Source organism: Mobula hypostoma, chromosome 3 (genome assembly GCF_963921235.1).
Source record: "Mobula hypostoma chromosome 3, sMobHyp1.1, whole genome shotgun sequence".
NCBI classification, from domain to species: Eukaryota; Metazoa; Chordata; class Chondrichthyes; order Myliobatiformes; family Myliobatidae; genus Mobula; species Mobula hypostoma.
Genome location: NC_086099.1, coordinates 208,064,952 through 208,086,532, shown reverse-complemented (window position 1 = coordinate 208,086,532; position 21,581 = coordinate 208,064,952). Strand labels below are relative to the sequence as shown.

The 21,581-nt window shown below is 39.3% G+C and overlaps 1 protein-coding gene across 2 annotated transcripts in view; it reads right to left on the bottom strand.

Moving 5' to 3' along the window:
- The window catches only part of lmbr1 (limb development membrane protein 1), a 215,561-nt gene that overhangs the window by 70,716 nt on the left and 123,264 nt on the right, over positions 1 to 21,581 (bottom strand). For both annotated transcript variants that reach the window (XM_063044423.1, XM_063044424.1), the window contains exons 11-12: positions 13,761 to 13,837; positions 6,346 to 6,423 (exon numbers count right to left, since the gene is read on the bottom strand). In XM_063044423.1, the coding sequence (XP_062900493.1) occupies positions 6,346 to 6,423; positions 13,761 to 13,837 (155 nt within the window). The remainder of the gene's footprint in view (positions 1 to 6,345; positions 6,424 to 13,760; positions 13,838 to 21,581) is intronic.

Below are 21,581 nucleotides of genomic sequence, written 5' to 3'. Positions count from 1 at the left end.
CAGAGACAGAGACAGAAAGATCTAGAAAGGGGAGGGAGGTGTCGGAAATGGACCAAGTAAACTTGAGGGCAGGGTGAAAGTTGGAGGCGAAGTTAATAAAGTCAATGAGCTCTGCATGTGTGCAGGAAGCAGCGCCAATGCAGTCGTCGATGTAGCGAAGGAAAAGTGGGGGACAGATACCAGAATAGGCACGGAACATAGATTGTTCCACAAAGCCAACAAAAAGGCAGGCATAGCTAGGACCCATACGGGTGCCCATAGATACACCTTTAGTTTGGAGGAAGTGGGAGGAGCCAAAGGAGAAATTATTAAGAGTAAGGACTAATTCCGCTAGACGGAGCAGAGTGATGGTGGAAGGGAACTGATTAGGTCTGGAATCCAAAAAGAAGCGGAGAGCTTTGAGACCTTCCTGATGGGGGATGGAAGTATATAGGGACTGGACATCCAGGGTGAAAGTAAAGCAGTGGGGGCCAGGGAACTTAAAATCATCGAAAAGTTTAAGAGCATGAGAAGTGTCACGAACATAGGTAGGAAGGGATTGAACAAGGGGGGATAAAACCGTGTCGAGGTATGCAGAAACGAATTCGGTGGGGCAGGAGTAAGCTGAGACAATAGGAGAGATAATGGCTGCTAGGTCACCTCTCTTATAAAGACACTGCCCAGTAGAAGTCAATGGCAAATCACTTCTGTAGAAAAACTTGTCAAGAACAATAATGGTCATAAACCATGATTGCTCACATCGTATGACACAGTACATAGAGATCATCGTATGACACAAAATCTGTTGTATTGCAGAAGCAGTACAGAACAAAGACATAAAATTACTATAAATTACAAAATATACAAAAAAAGGAATAATGAAACAGTATTTATGAATCGTTTAGAAATCTGATAGCGAGTGGGATCAAGCTGTTTCCAAATCATTGAGTGTGGGTCTTCAAACTCCAGTACCTCAGCCCCAATGGTAGTAACAAGAAGAGGGTACATCCTGGATGGTGCTAATCTTTCTGCAAGGTTGGCATTTATTTCAAGGGGAATAGAATATAAAAGCAAGGAGATAATGCTGAGCCTTTATAAGACACTAGTTAAAGCTGCACTTGGAGTATTGTCAACAGTTTTGGGCCTGATATCTCAGAAAGGATGTGTTGTCATGGGAGACAGTCCAGAGGAGGTTCACAAGGATGATTCTGAGAATGAAGTGGTTAACATATGAGGAGTGTTTGGCAGCTTTGGGTCTATACTCACTGGAATTTAGAAGAATTGGGAGGCGGGGGGGGGGGGGTTCTCTTTGAAACCTACCAAATGTTGAAAGGACTAGATAGGGTGGATGTGGAGAGGATGTTTCGTATGGTGGGAATATCCAGAACTAGAGGGCACAGCCTCAAAATTGAGAGGCTACCTTTTAGAACAGAAGTTAAAAAGGAATTTTTTAGCTAGAGCGTAATAAATCTATGGAATGTTCTGCCACATACTTTGGTGGAGAACAAGTCCATGTATATATTTAAGGCAGAAGTTGATCGTTTCTTGATCAGTCAAGGCATCAAAGGATATGGTGAGAAGGCAGGTGTATGGGGTTGGATGGGATCCAGAATCAGTCAAAACAGAATGGCAGAACAGACTCGATGGGCTGAATGGCCTACTACTGCTTCTATGTCTTATGGTCTTATAGAAGCAGGATGAAAATTAGAACTCACAGCAATATGTTCCTTATGTCATAGGCTAGGTTGCTAGCCAAAGTTCACAGACTTATCCAAAAAGAATAGACCTTGCCCCTTATTTCTGTAAAATCAAATAGGGGATTATGTATTAGTAGGAAACTATAAACTTTAGGGGAATAGAATTCAAGAAACAATGGGGATCCTTAGAGAGGCACATGGATGACACAAATAAGGAAGGTTATGTAGGAGGGAAGAGTTATATTGATCTAAGAGAGGAGGGTAAAAAGTCAGCACAGCATCATGAGCCAAAGGGCCTGTACTGTGCTGTAATGTTTTATGTTCTATATACTTTGAGGAATCAAATTGAAGCAGTTTATTTTAGATTGTGGAATGAGAAAGCATCAATCAATAATCTTACAGTGAAGGATGCTGTGGAAAGTGTAAATATTGCATCTCACATATTCATACCACACTCAGCCTATTCATATACCTCTGAAGTCTCTGATTACTCTATATTCACATCCCACCTAGTTTAATATCATTAGCAACCTTGGAAATGTCATAAAAACAAGGGATTCCACAGACCACACAACAAAAGGCTGGAGGAACTCAACAAGTCAGGCAGTATCTATGGAAGAGAATAAACAAGATCCTTCATCAGGGCATTGGAAATGTCAGTTTGTTTTACACGATCAAACTGGTGATAAGGATCATGAATAACAGCACCCAACTATCACAGCTTGCCCACTTGGGAAAGACCCATTTGTCCCACTCTTTACTGTCTAAAAAACAAGTTTCCAAACCATATCAGTACAATTTCCCAATTCGATGTGCTCTAACTTGCTTAAACATCCTGCAGAGTGGAAACATCCTCTCTATGTCCACTCTACCTAGGCCTGTCAGTATACAATAGATTTCAATGAGATTTTCCCACATTAATCTAAACTTCAGCGAGTATGCTAGTTAGTTAAATGACAGTAAACTTCACTACAGGCCCACAGCCATCAAACACTCTTCAAACGCTAACCCTTTCATTCATGGCATCATTCTTATGAACCTCTCCAATGCAAGCACATATTGTCTTAGATGCACAACCCATAACTCTTCATTTTTCTTTCATCCATGTGCCTATCAACAGTACTTTTTTAATGTCCCTAGTATATAAACCTCTACCACCACCACCACCACTAGTATCACCTTCCAGACATCTGCAACTCTTAAAAAAAAAACACTACCTCTGACATCTCCACTGGAACTTTCTTCTACTATATGCTGTACTACTCTATGACATCATATTGGGGCTTATTAGCACTCAATAGCCACCACTCCTAAAATGGCTTTGGAACACCAAGACAGTGGATTCTGGTTATCTGGGGTTAGTTGGCAGCCACTTACTTAGGACAACTCTGATGGAACAAAAGCTAAGTGAGAAAAAAAGCCAGGACTAACTTCATTTGTTTGGGACATTATGCTGCTTAATCGGGACAGAACAACAAGAGACTACTGTCAAACAGTTTCTAACTAGTGTCAGTTACATGCACTTGTGTGGTCAATAAACACCACACTGTGCTTAGTTTTTAAAGCAGCATCAGTTGCGTTTGTGTTCAAAAATCAGTGACTTTTGTGAATGATAGTTTGCAAGAAATAAGCAGTGAAACAACTCAGAACTGTTTTACTCATGGTGGTTTCAAGCATTCTGGTTTGGAGATGCCAGTAACCCCCAGGAGTGAAAATGTAACAATTTCACTACTTCAATAAGTTAGGAACAACGAAGAATTTGAAGATATCTACCATCATCTTGAATGTTACAATGAAACTGAAGATTTGAAAGGGGTAATTGTCAAAAGCATTGTATGAAGGCAAACTATTATCTGCACTAGATGTTTGCAGTGATTTTGTGCATTTACAGTCAATCAAAAGAACATGGCAACGTAAACTGGTTAAATTCCTCCATCGATAACTATTAGGAACTAATATACAGTTTTATAGTACCGTAACAGTATTGGTAATGTTCTAATTTGTTCTGTATTTCATTTAAATACGTAATTTGCTACTTGGTACCTTTTAACAATTTCCAATAAGCTTTGACTAGTTAGGGCAACCACTTAATTGGACCAAAATGTATTAGTCCTGATTTGCCAATTAACTGCAATCCACTGTACGTTCAAATTCATCCACCATTAGTAACCTAAATGTGCTTTGTGGCCATAATGGCTTTCAGTCTGAAATTCATTTAATTGCAATCCACTGGAGCTTTTCAATGGCCTCATACTAGTTGATACTTACACATTTGGTTGAATGAGCTTAGAACTATTGAATATAAAATTATAAATATAAACTATATAAAAATATAAGTGAATGAAAAATTAAAATGGTTTTCATTATTGGCCAATTATGTAAATACAAGGACAAAAATGAGAAAAGTGACAGAAACCAGCGCAAAGTGTCTGTTATTACATTTGCACAGATAGTTCCCTGTTACTTAAATAACTCCTTATTCTATTCAGAATGATTCTCTTCTACAACTATCATATTTTAACATACTTCCATCCCATTTAGTACCTGTACCTTGTCCTTCACCACTGATGACCGATTTCTAAAGTATTCTCAAAATTTAAGTTTATACAAGAAAGGAAGAATATAAGTTTATTAAAGTGTCTTTTACAATTTCAGGACATTCCAAAGTGTCTACTTCCCATACAGTCAGATACTACAAAAGGTAATGGGAATAGTGATCACTTAACGGAACTGATGACCAGTTAATCTCTTTTGCTGATGTTGGGGTAAATGTTGGATAGTGTCCTAAGGAAGAACTACCCCCATGCACATGCTTTTCTTTGAAATAATGCCACAGGATCTCTTGAAAGGCACAAACTTAAGAGATCATAGAGTGCAGTGGCACAGCAAGTAAAAATATTGCCTAACAGTGTGAAGGATCCAGGCTCCGGTACCATCTGTGCAGCTGGTACATTCTTGTGGCTGGCTTGGTTGCCACCCACATCCCGAAGATATGATAGTCGATAGGTTAATTATCCCCTGTAAATTTTACTAGGTGGTTGAATTGGAGGGAGGAGGGATTACTCTGTGAGCAGAACACTTGATAGGTAAAAGCATCTTATTCCATATCGTAGGAAAAAAATGAAGATATGGGCAGACAGGCCATAGTTGATGGTTCATCAATGAGGAACCTTATCCAACATCACAACACTTCCTCAGCTCTGCTCCATTATATCCTCATATCCTGAATAAGAACAAACTAAATATCTGGTAAGCTTGCAAATAGTGTTACAAAGCCACTTAATACAATCTGCTCATGTTGGAAACATCTTTGAAAATTCCCACACTGTTTGAAGATAATTTTTCTTCTTTATTTTCTTCAATCTTTAATTCAAATATTTATTCTCAATAGCCTTTAACAACTTCAGATTATTTAATTCCAGCACATAATTATTTTTGATGCATGTAAGGTTATGAAGTTAACAAGACTATAATGCTAATGCATTCAAAGTCAAAAACTGAGTTCTAAATGGAATTTAAATTTACAAGAATATTCCATATTGATATTATAGTTTTAAATTAATAATTGATCTCATTGGAATTCCCAATGATTACCATATTAAAAAATTTCTATAAAAACATCTTACATGTCTGTATTTAATGTACCAAATGGTTGGCATAAAAAGCTTAATCCATTTCCAAAATTCAATTGCATTAAAAATGGCAAACATTAATAAAAACATTTTGAAATTGAATTTAATGTGTCCAAGATTTATCATATAGAGAGATGTACCATGCTTTATTATCTCCAACAAAATCAGTGTAATACTTTGAAATCTGATAAAGAGGAACACCTCAATTTACTTTGATGTTTTTTTACTTTTACTTAATCCCTCCTAGAACTAGATAACTCTAAAGTTATGGCTTAATCTTGGAGCCAAATGTAAAAGGCATTGGATGCTATAAAGCTGAAATAAATTTTTTTTATTTAAGCATGCAGAACAGAATTCAAGTCTCAAATTCAGGTATTTTAAAATCCTAATTCACACATTTTAGATTCTTACACCAATAACTCACTTCAAAAGTACTTTACTGGCTTCGAAGCTCTTTGGGACACCCTAAAAGATGTTTATAACACTAAATGCAGTAAGACATGTTTGTCATGAAAATATACCATATTTTCCAATCGTCCTTTTACAGCAGATAGACTAAATTCAATCAGCTGTACATTCAAATGCATCAAGTGTTAAAATTATTTTAAGCCAATTATTAGTCATTGGTAGTTTGATAAAACAAGTTTCTAAGCTCAGCAGAGGGAGCTTCTTCTCACTAATTGCTTTAGTGCATTAAGAGTTCTGCTTGCTAGCCAACCGCAAGCTTGAATATATGAAGCTGAACAGAACAGAGAGCAGCTGTATCAGTGAACCATATAATATGAACACACTTTGTAAAAGTACTAACCTAAGTATTTAAAATAAAACTACAGTACAGTATATACCATTAATCTATGTTTTTATTTTGTATTTATGTTCAACAAGCATCTGATGGAAAGGTCAAACAAAAGGAAAATACAGGAGGACTAAGCTCAGCAGAAGGCAAATCAAGAACTACAATTAAAGGTGAAAAGAGATCAGTGCAGCATCCAGGTGTAAGGATATCCATGGAACATTTTTTGAAAGCAATCCATTACCTGTGATCCTTTCGGCATTGCAGTTTCATCAACCAACAGAGCAAGAATATTGAATGCGACCAAGAGGACAGAGATGGCCTGTAATAATGGGGCAAGATATTTATTAGTTTCAGTAATTATTATGCAATTATAATTCTTCAGAGACAAGTTGGAAATAATACAATTACTTTAACTTATTTACAGAATGAAAATACAATTACTGTAAATGGATAGCACAAGTTTGACAGATTTACTTACTTCAACGATTTACAAAACATTCCTTGTACGCCTGCCAGCTCATTGTCACGGCTGAAAGGCAATGCCAATTATAAAGAGCAGGGCTCATACATCCTTGGGTTATCTGCTCACTCACACCAAATATTAACAGAGGCACCACACCATAATCTTGCCATCTGTTACTTTCACTCCATATAACATTATCTGCTTTTGGAGAAAATTTAAATATTACCAGAGATGCAGAGGGTACCCTCCTGAGTTATAACAATAATGGAAAAAATTATTATAACTGGGTGGTGCAGCAGTTACATTAACAGATTACAAAAACAGGGGTCTGGACAAACATAAGAATTCAAATCCTGCAGCTACAGAATTTAAATTATTATGGAATTTATGGGAAAAAAATCAGGATAACTATTAAAAAATTAACAAATTCCCATAAATATGTCCTGCAGAAGAGGAAATCTGCCTTTCCTGCCCAGTTGGGTCAATATGTAACTCTAGATCTACTCTCAGCTGTTGGCATCCAAGTAGCCACTCAGCTGGACCATTATCACTATATTCAGAATTGGATTGCAACAGTTCAAGAAAGTGCTTCACTGTCACCTTCTCAAGAACAAGTACATGCAATAAATACTGGTCTTGCCCGCAATGACCAGTGCCTGAAAAATCAGTAGAGCAGGATATGAATTAAGCCCAATTCAGGCCATGGGGGTGCAAGAGCTGAGGAGAATTCAGTCAGGTAGCCAGAGAGCATTAAAGGTGGAAGAAATAAAATCTGAAGCACAAGGCCTTATTAAAATACTTAACTGTATGACCCAACAACAGGATTTGGGTTTACACACACAAAATGCTAGAGAAACTCAGCAGGTCAGGCAATATCTATGGAGAGGAGTAAACAGTCAGTGTTTCAGACTGAGACCCTTCATCAGAACTGGAGAAAAAGGAAGAAGCCAGAATAAGGAGGCGGGGTAAGAGGAAGGAATACAAGCAGGCAGGTGATAGGTGAAGCCAGGCGAGAGAGAGGGAACAAAGTAAGAACCTGGGTGGTGATAGGTAGAAATAGTAAAGGGCTGAAGATGGAATCTAGCAGGAGAAGAATGGATCATGGGAGAAAGGGAAGGAGGAGCGGCACTAAAGGGAGGTAATAGGTAAGTGAAGAAAGGAGAAGGGGTAAGAGGGGAGTCAGAATGGAAAAAGAAAGAAGGGGGTGGAGGGAGAAATCACTGAAAGTAAGAGAAATTGACAATCATGCCATCAGGAGACAACCTAGAGAGAATATGAGAGTGGCCTCATTGTGGCAGTACAGCAGGCCACGGACTGACATGTTGAAATGGGAGTGCAGAGGGTATTAAAATGGTTAGTCACCAGGAAATCATGCCAGTTGCAGATGGAGCGAAGGTGCTCAAGTGAAGGATCTATGCTTGAAGCTTTCAGAATTTTGAAATTCTTCACAATCCAAACCTATCAATTTGGAAATTATTTCATAGTTTCTGACATGCATATTTTTCCATCCACAGGACATAGAGAACAGATTACACTTCACTCTAAAATAGCAAAACTACCAAGTAAGAAACAAAGGTACCTTCTGTTTGTATTCTCAACACAAAGAATACAAAGATATAAAGTTTATAGAGAAATTACTGACTAAAAACTTCAGGAAAAAAATGACAAGATAAGCTATTCATTGAGTCTCCTTACTAGCTTATTTATAATATGCATTTAATTTTTCATTACTTGTTGTAGTAAATATAAAAATAAATGTGTCTCTCATAAAACTGCCTTTGTGCAATCACTTGTTAAAAGATTATAAGATTACCCCCACCCTGACTTCCCACATTTACACAGTTTTGTTGAGGTATCATTGTTACAGTAAAACCCCAGATAAATAGCTGACTTAGTTTACAACGTTAAATTCAACAATAAACCAGCCATGTTTAACATAAAAAACTATGCTGAAAAAAACATTTCTGCATGAAACCGTAATTCTTTGGTTCAAATTGAATCAAAAACCATTTGTATTGACAAACTAAAGATATATGTTAAGTGATACTTCATATAACTGCAGCATCAGCTGTGAATATTGTTTAAATGAAAGGTTAAAATGAAGACAAAAAAGATTGTAGATGCTGGAATCTGGAACAAGAAAAAAAACAGGATAATGGAAGATGTCAGCAGATCAAGTAGCATATATCAAGGCACTAAGTCTAATTGACATTTCAAATTTTATGACAGGTTAACATGATGCTCTTTGATTCTTGACCCCAGTGCATTGAAAATGATAAGATCCACGATGCACCTTTCTTAAAAACTTCCCATACTATCGGATCAACCTCCATGGCACATCTCCTGCGGACCAAGATTTAGGTGCAACACATAAGGCACTGGAGGAAATAAAAGGTCGACATTTTGGGTTGAGACCATTCACTTGGACTCAGATGTAAATTTCTGGCTTTTTGTGCCCAATACAAAATCAGTGCCTCAAATAACACAGACTTTGTAGAACGAAACATTGGCTTGCTGGGTGGTCTAGTATTATATTTCAAAACTTTTGTTTTCATAAATAAACATGATGTTAACAAGTTCTATTTATACTATGTAATGCATACAAATATACAGTACATTATAGTAAAGAACAGAAAATAAAAATACAGAATTTAAACTGCAACAATTTTTCTGCGCATTACTTACAAATGTTTATTTCAATCAACTGTTGTGGCTTAAATAAGGAATGAAACTGATTAGAACAGTACAAACAACAGGAATTCTGCAGATGCTGGAAATTCAAGCAACACACATAAAAGTTGCTGGTGAACGCAGCAGGCCAGGCAGCATCTCTAGGAAGAGGTACAGTCGACGTTTCAGGCCGAGACTCTTCGTCAGGACAGATTCAATAGTCAATCATTAGTCACTGATCACTTTTGACAAATACTTCCATGCTGAGTAAAACAGGATTATGTCTTCAAAGCTTAATAACATGGTGGCAAAAACTGTCCAGATGCACTTATCAAAAGATCAATTAAATCGGTTTTTTTTGTACTGTAAGTACAGATTTTTTTTAATGTTCTTTCCCTGCACTAATTGTTTTGCACTTCTTAAAAGTGCCAACTTCTTACAAAGGAAAATAAAAGATGCCAAAGCATTGACTGGTACATCATTCAAGAAAACATTTCTAATTCGACCCTTCAGTAGAATTTCTTTGTTATCTACTTAGTTTTGTACAGCTTTGTCACTGGCAATGCCAGCATTTACTTATGATTCCTAGTACCCATGAAAAAGTTCTGCTGAACCTCCTTCTTGAACCACGGGAGGAGAAGATGGTGGCACGATGCAGCGTGCAGCGGCCACTCCGGTGAATGATATCTGTTATCTGTCAAGTAGGGTGCCATGCACAATCCTGATTTGATGGAGACAGACGTGACAGCACAGAGGAACATCTGTGAAACTTCTGAAATGCCTGCTTTGCTGCCACTGCTACTGTGTGATCCAGAATCTCCGGAGGGGAAGGCCCCGAGTCCTCGGCTTTGCTTGTTGCTTGGCGGCCCGGGCAGGGTCGAAGCGCTCGGCAGAGATGGTACTCGGTGCTCGGTGTCGGAGGCTCGAAGTTTTCGGACGGACTCAGAGTTGGCTGCAGTTGGGTGCTTCCAATGCATCGGCAAGTTTGTGGCGCTTGGAGTTCAAGGCAGGGAGAGTTTCTCCCTTCTAACATCTGCATGAGATGATGGAGCTATCGGGACTTGAGACTTTTTTTTACCGTGCCCATGGTCTGCCCTATATCAAATTATGGTATTGCTTTGCACTGTTGTAACTATATGTTATAATTATGTGGTTTTGTCAGTTTTAGTCTTGGTTTGTCCTGTGTTTCTGTGATATCATACCGGAGGAACATTGTATCATTTTTTAATGCATGCATTTCTAAATGACAATAAATGAGGACTGTGTCCTCATAATCTAATCTAATCTAACCTTGCTTGGTGATTGGTTTATTACTGTCACATGTACTGAAGTACAAAAAGAAACTTTGTTTTGCATGACATCCTTGCTGGTAGATGTCACAGGTTTGGGATGATGTGCTTGAATAGCCCTGTAGATATTGTAGATGGTACATAGTGTATAGGAAACCAATGATTGGGCTGGTAAATTCAATAGCAATCAAGCTAGTTGCTTTGTTGTGGATGGTACTAATCTTCTTGTCTTTTGCTGGAGCTGCACTTACCTATAAGAATTATCTTCATCACACAACTGAGTCACATCTTTTAAAAGGTGTGCAGGTTTTGCAGCATCAGGGTGAATTATTCTTGAAGTGTCTCTAACCTATTCTTGTAGCCATATTCTTGTATGCGGCTTGTCCAGTTGTTCTTCTGGTCAATGATGACCGCAAACATCAAAGAAGACCCAGTGGATAGATGTTTAGGCATTTGCAAAACCAAATGGGATGTCTTAAGTTTTTACTATGAAAGGATCAGTAAATAGATACTTTACTCCAAATACGTACAAAATATAAGAGTGCACCTGAAATATTGCATACAACTTTGGAAGCCTTGCATAAAAAAGTGAGGATAAACTTGGTATAGAAGGGTGCACAAAGATTCAGAGATGTCAAATAAATTGAGAATGAATAGAGAAGACCTATATTCTCTGGAGTTCAGAAGAATGAAAGGAGACCTCACTGAAACTTATAGGGTAGATGCAAGGAGATGATTCCCTTGGCCAAAGTCTAGAATCAGGGGTCACAATATCAGAACAAGGGATAAGTCATCAAGAAGGAAGCTAAGGAGAGTTTCTTTCTCTAAAGGAGCAGTTAATCTTGAGAATTGTCTATGTCAAAGGATCATGTTATTGAGTTCATTAAATATGCTGATTGATAGATTTCTGTATATCAACAGAATCAAGGGATATGGTGACAGTGTAAACAAATTATAACTGATCTTCTCCCTCGGCTCCATTTAATCAAAGATGGAGCGGGCTTGAAGGGCCACAAAGCTGACAATATTTTAGTGAATGGGAAAGCACAAGAAGCCAAATGGTGTCCACTGCCCTTCCATTTTTTTTTGTTTTCAAGGTTCAAGGTTCAAGGTTATTATCAAAGTATATATATACACCATATACAACCTTGACTCCTCCATAGAGACCATTAAGAGCTCCAAATTTCTTGGTGTTCACCTGGCGGAGAATTTTACCTGGTCCTTCAACACCAGCTCCCTAGCAAAGAAAGCCCAGCAGCATCTCTACTTTCTGCGAAGGCTGAGAAAAGTCCACCTCCCACGCCCCCATCCTCACCACATTCTACAGAGGTTGCACTGAGAGCATCCTGAGCAGCTGCATCACTGCCTGGTTCAGGAATTGCACCGTCTCGGATCGCAAGATCCTGCAGCGGATAGTGAGGTCAGCTGAGAAGATCATTGGGGTCTCTCTTCCCGCCATTACAGACATTTATACCACACGCTGCATCCATAAAGCAAACAGCATTATGAAGGACCCCACATACCCCTCATACAAACTCTTCTCCCTCCTACCATCTGGCAAAAGGCACCGAATTATTCAGGCTCTCATAAACAGACTATGTAACAGTTTCTTCCCCCAAGCCATCAGACTCCTCAGTACCCAGAGCCTGGACTGACTCCAACCTACTGCCTTCTACTGTGCATATTGTCTTGTTTATTATTTATTGTAAAGCCTGCACTGCTTTGTGCACTTTATGCAGTCCTGGGTATGTCTGTAGTCTAGTGTAGTTTTGTGTTGTTTTACGTAGTTCAGTGCAGTTTTTGTATTGTTCATGTAGCACCATGGTCCTGAAAAACGTCGTCTCGTTTTTACTGTGTACTGTACCAGCAGTTATGGTTGAAATGACAATAAAAAGTGACTTGATTTGACTTCATGTTAAATCTGCAGCTCTATATTAAATAAACCTCTCCAACTCAAGCTTTCTGTTCAAGATCCTAGGAATGCAAAAGTTTATCAGAGTAACTTTGAGGGCATCCATCTTAGGTTACATAACTCGGTATAGACTGATAGAGCCTTTAAAAAAAAAGCTCATCTACGCACAGGATACATTCAGCCACAAAGAGAGATTTAGCTATGGATTTTTATGAATAAAAAGTTGAAGAACAATCATAACATCAAAAATTATCACTATCAAGAACTAGATCGAAAAGGCTAATATCACTACAATTTATAATCCAGTCATAATTTCTCATTCAACCTGCCATACTACTAGCCAAATCTCCTTCAGTTTCCCATTAAAACAATACTTTTCAAAGCTGAAAAGCTACAGTCAATGCACTATGAGCATCATTTGTTTTATTCCAAGTTGAGTTTTTTTTTAAATTTCCTTTGGAATGCATGAGATTTAGAGTTGGTAATGTGTTTATGTCCAACCTATGACAGCAGATAGATAAATTAACAAAGCTGTTAATAAAGCAAATGTGACCTTGGGCTTTATAAATAGAGCATAAGAGTACACATATGCCAAGAGGTTACATTAAACATATATAACTCAATAATTCTTGAGTTATATACATTTAAGGTAATTGGAGGGAGATTTGGATAGCACAGTGGCAGATTTACCAGAATGGTTTCAGGGATAAGAGATTAAGAGTTGTGTGGAAAGACAGAAGCTATAGTTGTTTGTTAGAGAACAAGTTGAGAAAAGACTTAATAGCATAGTTAACATCATGAAGTGTTTAAATAAAACAGATAATAATACTACTTGAGGGTAAACCAGCAAAAGACAATACTAGGGAAAGCTTGAAAATTTTAAAAAATGCAGATGTTGGAAATCTGAAGTAAAAGATACAAAGTGCTGCCCAGATGCAGGGCCTTTGATCTGAAATGTTAACCCTGTTTCTCTTTCTACAGATTTTGAATCAAATGAAACAATGAAAAGAAGATTGGGTAAATTCTTGATTAGAAGAAGATAGTTTTAAAAAAAGAGTAATTTTATCATAAAAGAACCTGTACAGACTGAACATAGTACACAACCTACCCATTGATTAAGTTGAAAATGTGATTAAAAAAATAAACAGGAAGTGCTAGAAATACTGAGCAGATGATGCAGCATCTGTGGAAACAGAAATAAAGTCAATGTTCCAAATAGAAGCCTCTTTGTCAGAACTGACTTTGACTTTCAATTGCTTATGAAAATAAATGAAAATAAGATAAAAGTTCCAACTGAAATGATGAACAACAAAATAGCTTACCGTTCCAGATAATAGTATCAGCATGACCACGGGATAAACCAAATTCCTCTCCCATGCAGAAGCTTTCTTGCGACGCTCTTGTAAGAGACAGACATAAGATTAGATAGCAATACAATTGTAATGTGGTGTCATGCCTGAATTTTAAACCAAATTTAGGTATACAAAATTGTGTAAAGAAAACAAAATACCTCAGAACAAGCCAATTCCCTTGTTTAGTATGGGATAGAGAAATGCCATTTCTTTCTGCTTGCCATCTTATACCTTGCAAGGTAGACTTCTTAACATTAAGGTAATTACATTTAAGTCTATTCATCCTCTCACTTGAAAAGTATAAATGAGTAAATGGAAATCCATACAATTTGCCACAAACAGGTCTGCTTTCAACTGCATTTAGTCTCAAGATTTAGTAACAAAGACAGTTGAGGGAAATGTGGTTGGGGAAAAGGCATCTAAAGAGGCTTATAATGATGTACATATGGACTAGTTACTAAAATTGAAATCTATGTGATCAAAGTGGTGTTAAGAAAGCAGAGGGCAGTAGAGAATGCTTGCTGTACAGATGGAGTGGGTAGTGTAGCCATATTCTCCATGGATCAGTGTTGGGACCATAGAACATGCCTAAAGTTGGGTACTTGGGGCACATTTTAAAAGTTTGCTATTGATACAAAACTAAACATAGCAAGAAAAGTAAAAATATTGTTGCAGGTGCCAGAAGGAGACAAGCTCATGGAACAGATACACAGGTGCCAGATGAAATCCAAAACAGAAGTGTGAAGTGATTCAGTTTAGGAGAGATTGGTGCAGTTTTAACAAGGATCTGTAGATACCTGTAAAATCCTTTTAAAGGTGACAAAATGAGTTCAAAAGACTGTTTAGAAAGGGATACAATACATAGCTTTGTGAAGGCATATGGTATAAAAGAAAGCTATCTGTTGGGGACTCTAGAATCTAGTGGCAAAAGACTATATGAGATTTCACAAGGTGAAAACTTTGTTAATCTTTTACAGATACATGCTGAAGAATAAATGTGACATGCTACAGCCAGAAGTCAGTGATCCCACAAACAAACCTTCATATTAAAGTCCGGGGCCATACATTCAAATCCAGTGAAAGCAAACAAGGAAACCCACAAATGAACCCATTCTCAACCATGACAGAGTCCCCAGCATGTGCAGCAGATGAGACCAATATATGAATTCATACTAAAAGAAATGGGTAATTAACATATCAACAACCAAGTTAGGTATACTTACAACATTTAAGCATTGGATGAGTACTTGAACCACCAGAGAATTGTTAAGTCCAAAGTAAATTTATTATCAAAGTTCATATATGTCACCATATACAACCTTGAGATTCATTTTCTTGTTGGTATACTCAATAAATCCAATAACCATAATAGAAGCAATGAAAGAATACACAAACTGGGTGTACAACTAGTGTGCAAGACAATAAACTGTGTAAATATAAAAAGAACACAGACAGACAGAAAGCTATATAAATGAGTCCACAGGTTGTGGGAACATTTCAGTGATGGGACAAGTGAAACTGAATGAAGTTATCCCCTTTGGTTTAAGAACCTGATAGCTGAGGGGTAATAAGTGTTCCTGAACCTGGTAGCGTGATTCCTGAGGATCCTGTACCTTCTTGCTGATAGCAGCAATGAGAAAATAGCATGACCTGAGTGGTGGGGGTTCCAGAAAATTGATGTTGCTTTTCTGCAACAATACTCCATGTAGATGTGCTCAATGATGGGGAGTGCTTTACCTGTGATGGACTGGGCTGTATTCGCTACTTTTTGTAGAAATTTTCATTCAAGGGCATTGGTGTTTCCATACCAGGCCGTGATGCAATCAACATACTCTCCACCACACACCTACAGAAGTTTGCAAAGTATTAAATGATATGCAAAATCTTCACAAACTCCAAAGGAAGCAGAGGTGCTGTTGTGGTTTCTTTATAATTGCACTTACATGCTGGGCCCAGGACAAATGCTCTGAAATGATATCACCGAGGAATTAAAAGTTGCTGACCCTCTCCATCTCTCCATCCCAATGAGGATTGGCTCATGGACTTCCAATTCCCTCCTGTTGAAGTCATCAATCAGCTCCTCGTTCTTGCTGACATTGAGTAAGAGGTTGCTGAGGCACCGCTCAGCCAGATTTTCAATTTTCTTCCTATATACTGATTTGTCACCATGGTTGATTCAGCCTACAACAGTGGTGTCGCCAGCAAACTTTGATATAGCATTGGAGCCGTGCTTAGCCACAAAGTCATTAAATGTAAAGCGAGTAGAGCAGGGGGCTAAACACACAGCCTTGTGGTGCACCTGTGCTGAAGGAGATTATGAAGGAGACGTTATTGCTGATCCAAACTCACACGTATCTGCAAATGAGGAAATTGAGGATCCAATTGCAAAAGGAGGTATTGAGGGCAAGGTCTTGAAGCTTATTGATTAGTTTTGAGGGGATGATAAAATTGAATGCTGACCTGTAGTCAATAAAGACCATCCTGATGTATACACCTTTACTATACAGATGTTCCATCATTGAGTGAAGAGCCAATCAGATGGCACCTACTGCAGACTTATTGCGCCAATAAGCAAATTGGAGAGGATCCAAGTTGGTTCTCAGGCATCATCACCAAACTCTCAAACTACTTCATCATTGTGGATGCAGGTGTTACTGAATGATAATCATTCAGGAACGTTACCACATTCTTCGCAGGCACCAGTATAACTGAAAACAGCTTAGACCAAGTGGGTATCTCAGACTGCCAAAGTCATGGGTTAAAGATCTCAGTGAACACTCCAGCTAGTTAATCAGCACAGGTCTTTAGTTCTCAGCCAGGTATCCTGTCTTGGCTGGTTGCTTTCCGTGAGTTCATCTTCCTGAATGATGCCTGTATATCAGCCTCAGAGACCGAAATCACAGGGTCATCGGGGGCTGTGGCAGTTCATGATAATTCCTCCAACTTCTGACACTCAAAATAAGCATGCAATGCATTAAGATCAGCTGGAAGTGAAGCTCTGTTGTCACCTATGTCACTTGATTTTACTTTCTAAGAGGTGATACCATTCAAGCTCTGCTACAACTATCAAGCATCCTTCGCTGATACAAGTTTAGTTTGGAATTGCCACTTCGTCCATGAGATGGCTTTCCACAGATCGTGCGAGGGGACATAGCCTCAAGATTCGGGGGAATAAATTTAGGAAGGAGATGAGGAGGAATTGCTTTTCCCAAAGAATGATGAATCTGTGGAATTCTGTGTCCAATGAAGCAGTGGAGGCTACCTTCGTAGATATATTTAAGACAAGGTTGAATAGAGTTTTGCATAGTAGGAGAATTAAGGGTTATGGGGAAAAGGCAGGTAGGTAGAGGCGAGTCCATGATCTTACTGAATGGCAGAGCAGGCTCGACAGGCAGGATGGCCTACTCCTGCTCCTGTTTCTTGTGTTCTTATGTATCTGGACCTCTTGTAAATTCCTCGGTCACCAGACCTGAATGGTGAGATTGCAGATCTCATAGAACATCCAGGGTTTCTGGGTGGGGAAGGCCTCTGAATGAATTTGTGGGGACACACCCATGTACGACTGTTTTTATAAAGTCTATAACAGCAATGGTGTGTTCATTCAGATCCACAGATGAGCCCTTGAACACAGCCCAGTCCACCAACTCGAAGCAATCTTGTAGCCACTCCTCTGCCTCCCATGACCACATTTTTGCTGTCCTAATCTCTGGAGCCTTGTTCTTTGGCCTCTACCTGTATGCAGATAAAGAGAAGGACAGTCAAGTGATCAGATTTCCCCAAATGCAGAGTGGGCTTGGAACGGAAGGCACTCCTTATTTTAGTATGAATGTGGTCTAGTGCGTTGGAACCTCTGGTGCTACACGTAATTGACCACAAGACCTTAAGACATAGGAGCAGAATTAGGCCATTTGGCCATCAAGTCTGCTCCACCATTCATGGCTGATCTTTTCATTCCCCTCCTCAAAACTACTCCCTGGCCTTCTCCCCATAAAGTTTGATGCCATGTCCTGTCTACAACCTATCAAGCTCTGCCTTACATACACGCAATGACCTGGTCTCCATAGCTGCCTGTGGTAACAAATTCCACAAATTCACCACCCTCTGACTAAATAAATTTCTCCACAGCTCTATTTTAAATGGATCCCCTCTATCCTAAGGCTGTGCCCACTTGTCCTGGACTCCCCCCACCATGGGAAACATCCTTTCCACATCTACTCTGTCGAGGTCTTTCAACATTCAAAAGGTTTCCATGAGATTCCCCCCCCCCCCGCATCCTTCTAAAATCCAGCAAGTACAGACCCAGATTCACTTCCAGAGTCATCCTTGTGAACCTCCTCTGAACCATCTCCAATGCCAACATGTCTTTTCTTAGATGAGGTACCCAAAACTATTCACAATGCTCAAGGTGAGGCCTCACTAGTGCCTTATAAAGCTTCAGCATCACATCCCAGCTCTTATATTCTAGACCTCTTGAAATGAAAGCTAACATTGTATTTGCCTTAATCACCACTGACTCTACCTAAAGGTTAACCCTTAGTGTGTTCTGTACAAGGACTCTCCAGTCCCTTTGCATCTCAGAATTTTGGATTTTCTCCCCATTTAGAAAATAGTCTACACATTTATTATTACTACCAAAGTGTAAGACCATGCATTTTCCAACACTGTATTTCACTTACCACTTTCTTGCCCATTCTCCTAATCTGTCTGTCCTTCTGCAGCATACCCGTTTCCTCAACACTACCTGCCCCTCCACTAATTGTCATACTCTGCAAACTTGGGAACAATCTATTCCATCATCTGAATCATTGATACACAGCATAAAAAGCAGTCCCAACACCGAGCTCTGCAGAACACCACTGGTCACTGGCAGCCAACCAGAAAAGGATCCTTTTGTTCCTACTCACTGCCTCCTACCAATCAGCCAATGCTCTAACTTACCTGCAATACCATGGGCTTTTAACTTGGTAAGTAGCCTCATGAGCGGCGCCTTGTCAAAGGTCTTTTGAAGGTCCAAATATACAACATCCGCTCCATCCCCTTTATCTATCTTTCTTGAAATCTCCTCAAAAAATTCCAACAGGTTCATCAGGCAATATTTTCTCTTAACGAAGCCATGCTGATTTTATCCTATCTTGTCCTGTGTCACCAAGTACTCCATAACCTCGTCCTTAACAATTAACTCCCAAGGTTTTCCCAACCACTGAGGTTAGGCTAATTGGACTATAATTTCCTTTCTACTGCCTTCCTCCTTTCATAAAGAGTGGAATTTGTAATTTTCCAGTCCTCTGGCACCATGCCCAAGACCAACGATTTTTGAAAAATCTTTACTAATGCCTCCATAATCTCTACTGCTACCTCTTTCAGAATCCTAGGGTGCAGTTCTTCTGGTCCGGGTGACTTGTGTACCCTTAGGTCTTTCAGCTTTTTTGAGCACCTTCTCCCTTGTAATAGTAACTGCACTCACTTCTCTTCCCTCACACCCTTCAATATCTGCCACACTGCTAGTGTCTTCCACAGTGAAGACTGATATAAAATACTCATTTAGTTCTTCTGCATCTCCTTGTCCCGCGTTATTACTTCTCTGGCCTCATTTTCTAGTGGTCCTATATCCACACTCATCTCTTTTATTTTTTACCTACTTGAAAAAGTTTTTTCCTATCCACTTTGATATTGTTTGCTAGCTTGCTTTCATATTTCATCTTTTCCCTCCTCATGATTCTTTTAGTTGCTCTCTGTAAGTTTTTAAAAGCTTCCCAATCCTCTAACTTTCTGCTAATGTTTGCTTTGTTGTGCCCTCTCTTTTGCTTTTACATTGGCTTTGACTTCCCATTTCAGCCACAGTTGTACTATTTTGCCATTAGAGTACTTCTTCGTTTTTGGAATACATCTATCCTACACTTTCCTCATTTTTCCCAGAAACTCTCACCATTGCTGCTCTGCCGTCATTCCTGCCAGCATCTCCTTCCAATTTATTTTGGCCAATTCCTCTCTCATACCACTGCAATTTCCTTTACTCCACTGAAATACTGTTATGTCAGACTTCATTTTCTCCTTATCAAATTTCAAGTTGAACTCAATCATATTGTGATCACTGTCTCCTAAGGGTTATTTTACCTTAAGCTCCCTCATTACCTCCGGTTCACTGAATAATCCAATATAGCTGATCCACTAGTAGGCTCAACGACAAACTGCTCTAAAAAGCCATCTCGTAGGCATTCAACAAACTCACTCTTGAAATCCATTACTAACCTGATTTTACCCATCAACCTGCATGTTGAAATCTCCCGTGACTATCATAACATTGCCCTTTTAAGACGCCTTTTCTATTTCCCATTGTAATCTGCAGTCCACATTCCAGCTACTGTTTGGAGGCCTGTATATAACTTCCATCAATATCCTTCTACCCTTGCAGTTTCTTAACTCAACCCACAGGGATTCAACATCTTCCGATCCTATGTCACATATTTCTAATGATTTGATGCCATTCTTTAGCAGCAGAGCCATGCCACCCCCTCTGCCTACCTTCCTATCCCTCCATTATTATGTGTAACCTTGGACATTCAGCTCACAACTACAACCATCCTTCACCCACGATTCAGGGGTGGCCACAACATCATACCTGACATTCTGTCATTGTGCAACAAGATCATCCACCTTATTTCTTACACTCTGTGCATTGAGATTTTGAGTACTGTATTTGCTACCCTTTTTGACTCTGCAGCCCAAATGCACTGATATTCATCCTGCTGGCTGCAACTTTGTCCTATCATTTGCCTGCCCTTCCTGACCATCTGACTGCATGCAATCTCTGTTTTTTTTAACCATCCGTCCTACCCTGAGTCCCTTCATTCCAGTTCTCACTTCCATGCCAAAATCGCTGAAACTTTCCCCAACAGCTCTAAGGACCTGCCTGCAAGAATATTTGTCCCCCTTAGGTTCATGTCCCCTATCATTACCTCTCCCCACTTCTCCCTCTTTCCCTTCTGCACCATGGACCCATTCATTCCCTTGGGAGGATATCTCCCCTGAGTTTCCAAAATGGTATACTTATTTTTGAGGGACATGGTCACAGGGGTGCTCCGTGCTAACTGCAATGTAGGGGTGAACTACTTCACGATAACTCTTATCGACTGTCTCCTCTCCCATACAAGCCAAAGGTCATCTAGCTGCTGCTCCAGATCCCTAACACGGTCTTCAAAGAGCTGCAGCTTGATGCACTTCACACAGACGCAGTTGCCTGGGATACTCTGGGTCTCCCAGGATTCCAACATCTGGCCATTTACTACACTAGATACAGTAAGAGGAAATTAAAAAAGCAGGGATTTCTTCAAGCAAGCCTAACTGAAATCTCTGACTATGATATGAAACACGCTCGCATAGACTGTTTCTTGTTTGGAGAAAGCATCATGCAGTATCTCAAGCGCTTGATTATAGTCGGCCACTGGAGGTATATAAACTACACTCAGGATCACAGAGAAGAAGTCTCTTGGTAAGTAGAATGAAAAGCATTTATTCATTAGGTACTCATGGTCGGGGAACACGAGTTCGACAAAACCACCTCATCGGAACACCACAGAGAGTTTATCATAAAACACACACCTCCTAGAATACTAGTAGAATTGTAGGCTACAAACCAAGTGCTAGTGACTGGAGGCAGAACAGACAGCAGATGTTGGAATCTGAAGCAACTCACAAAAACAATGTAGGAACTCAGCAGGTCAGGGAACATCTATAGAAGGGAAAGGATAGTCAAAATTTTGGGGTTAAGACCAAGAGGAGTTGATCTAGGGA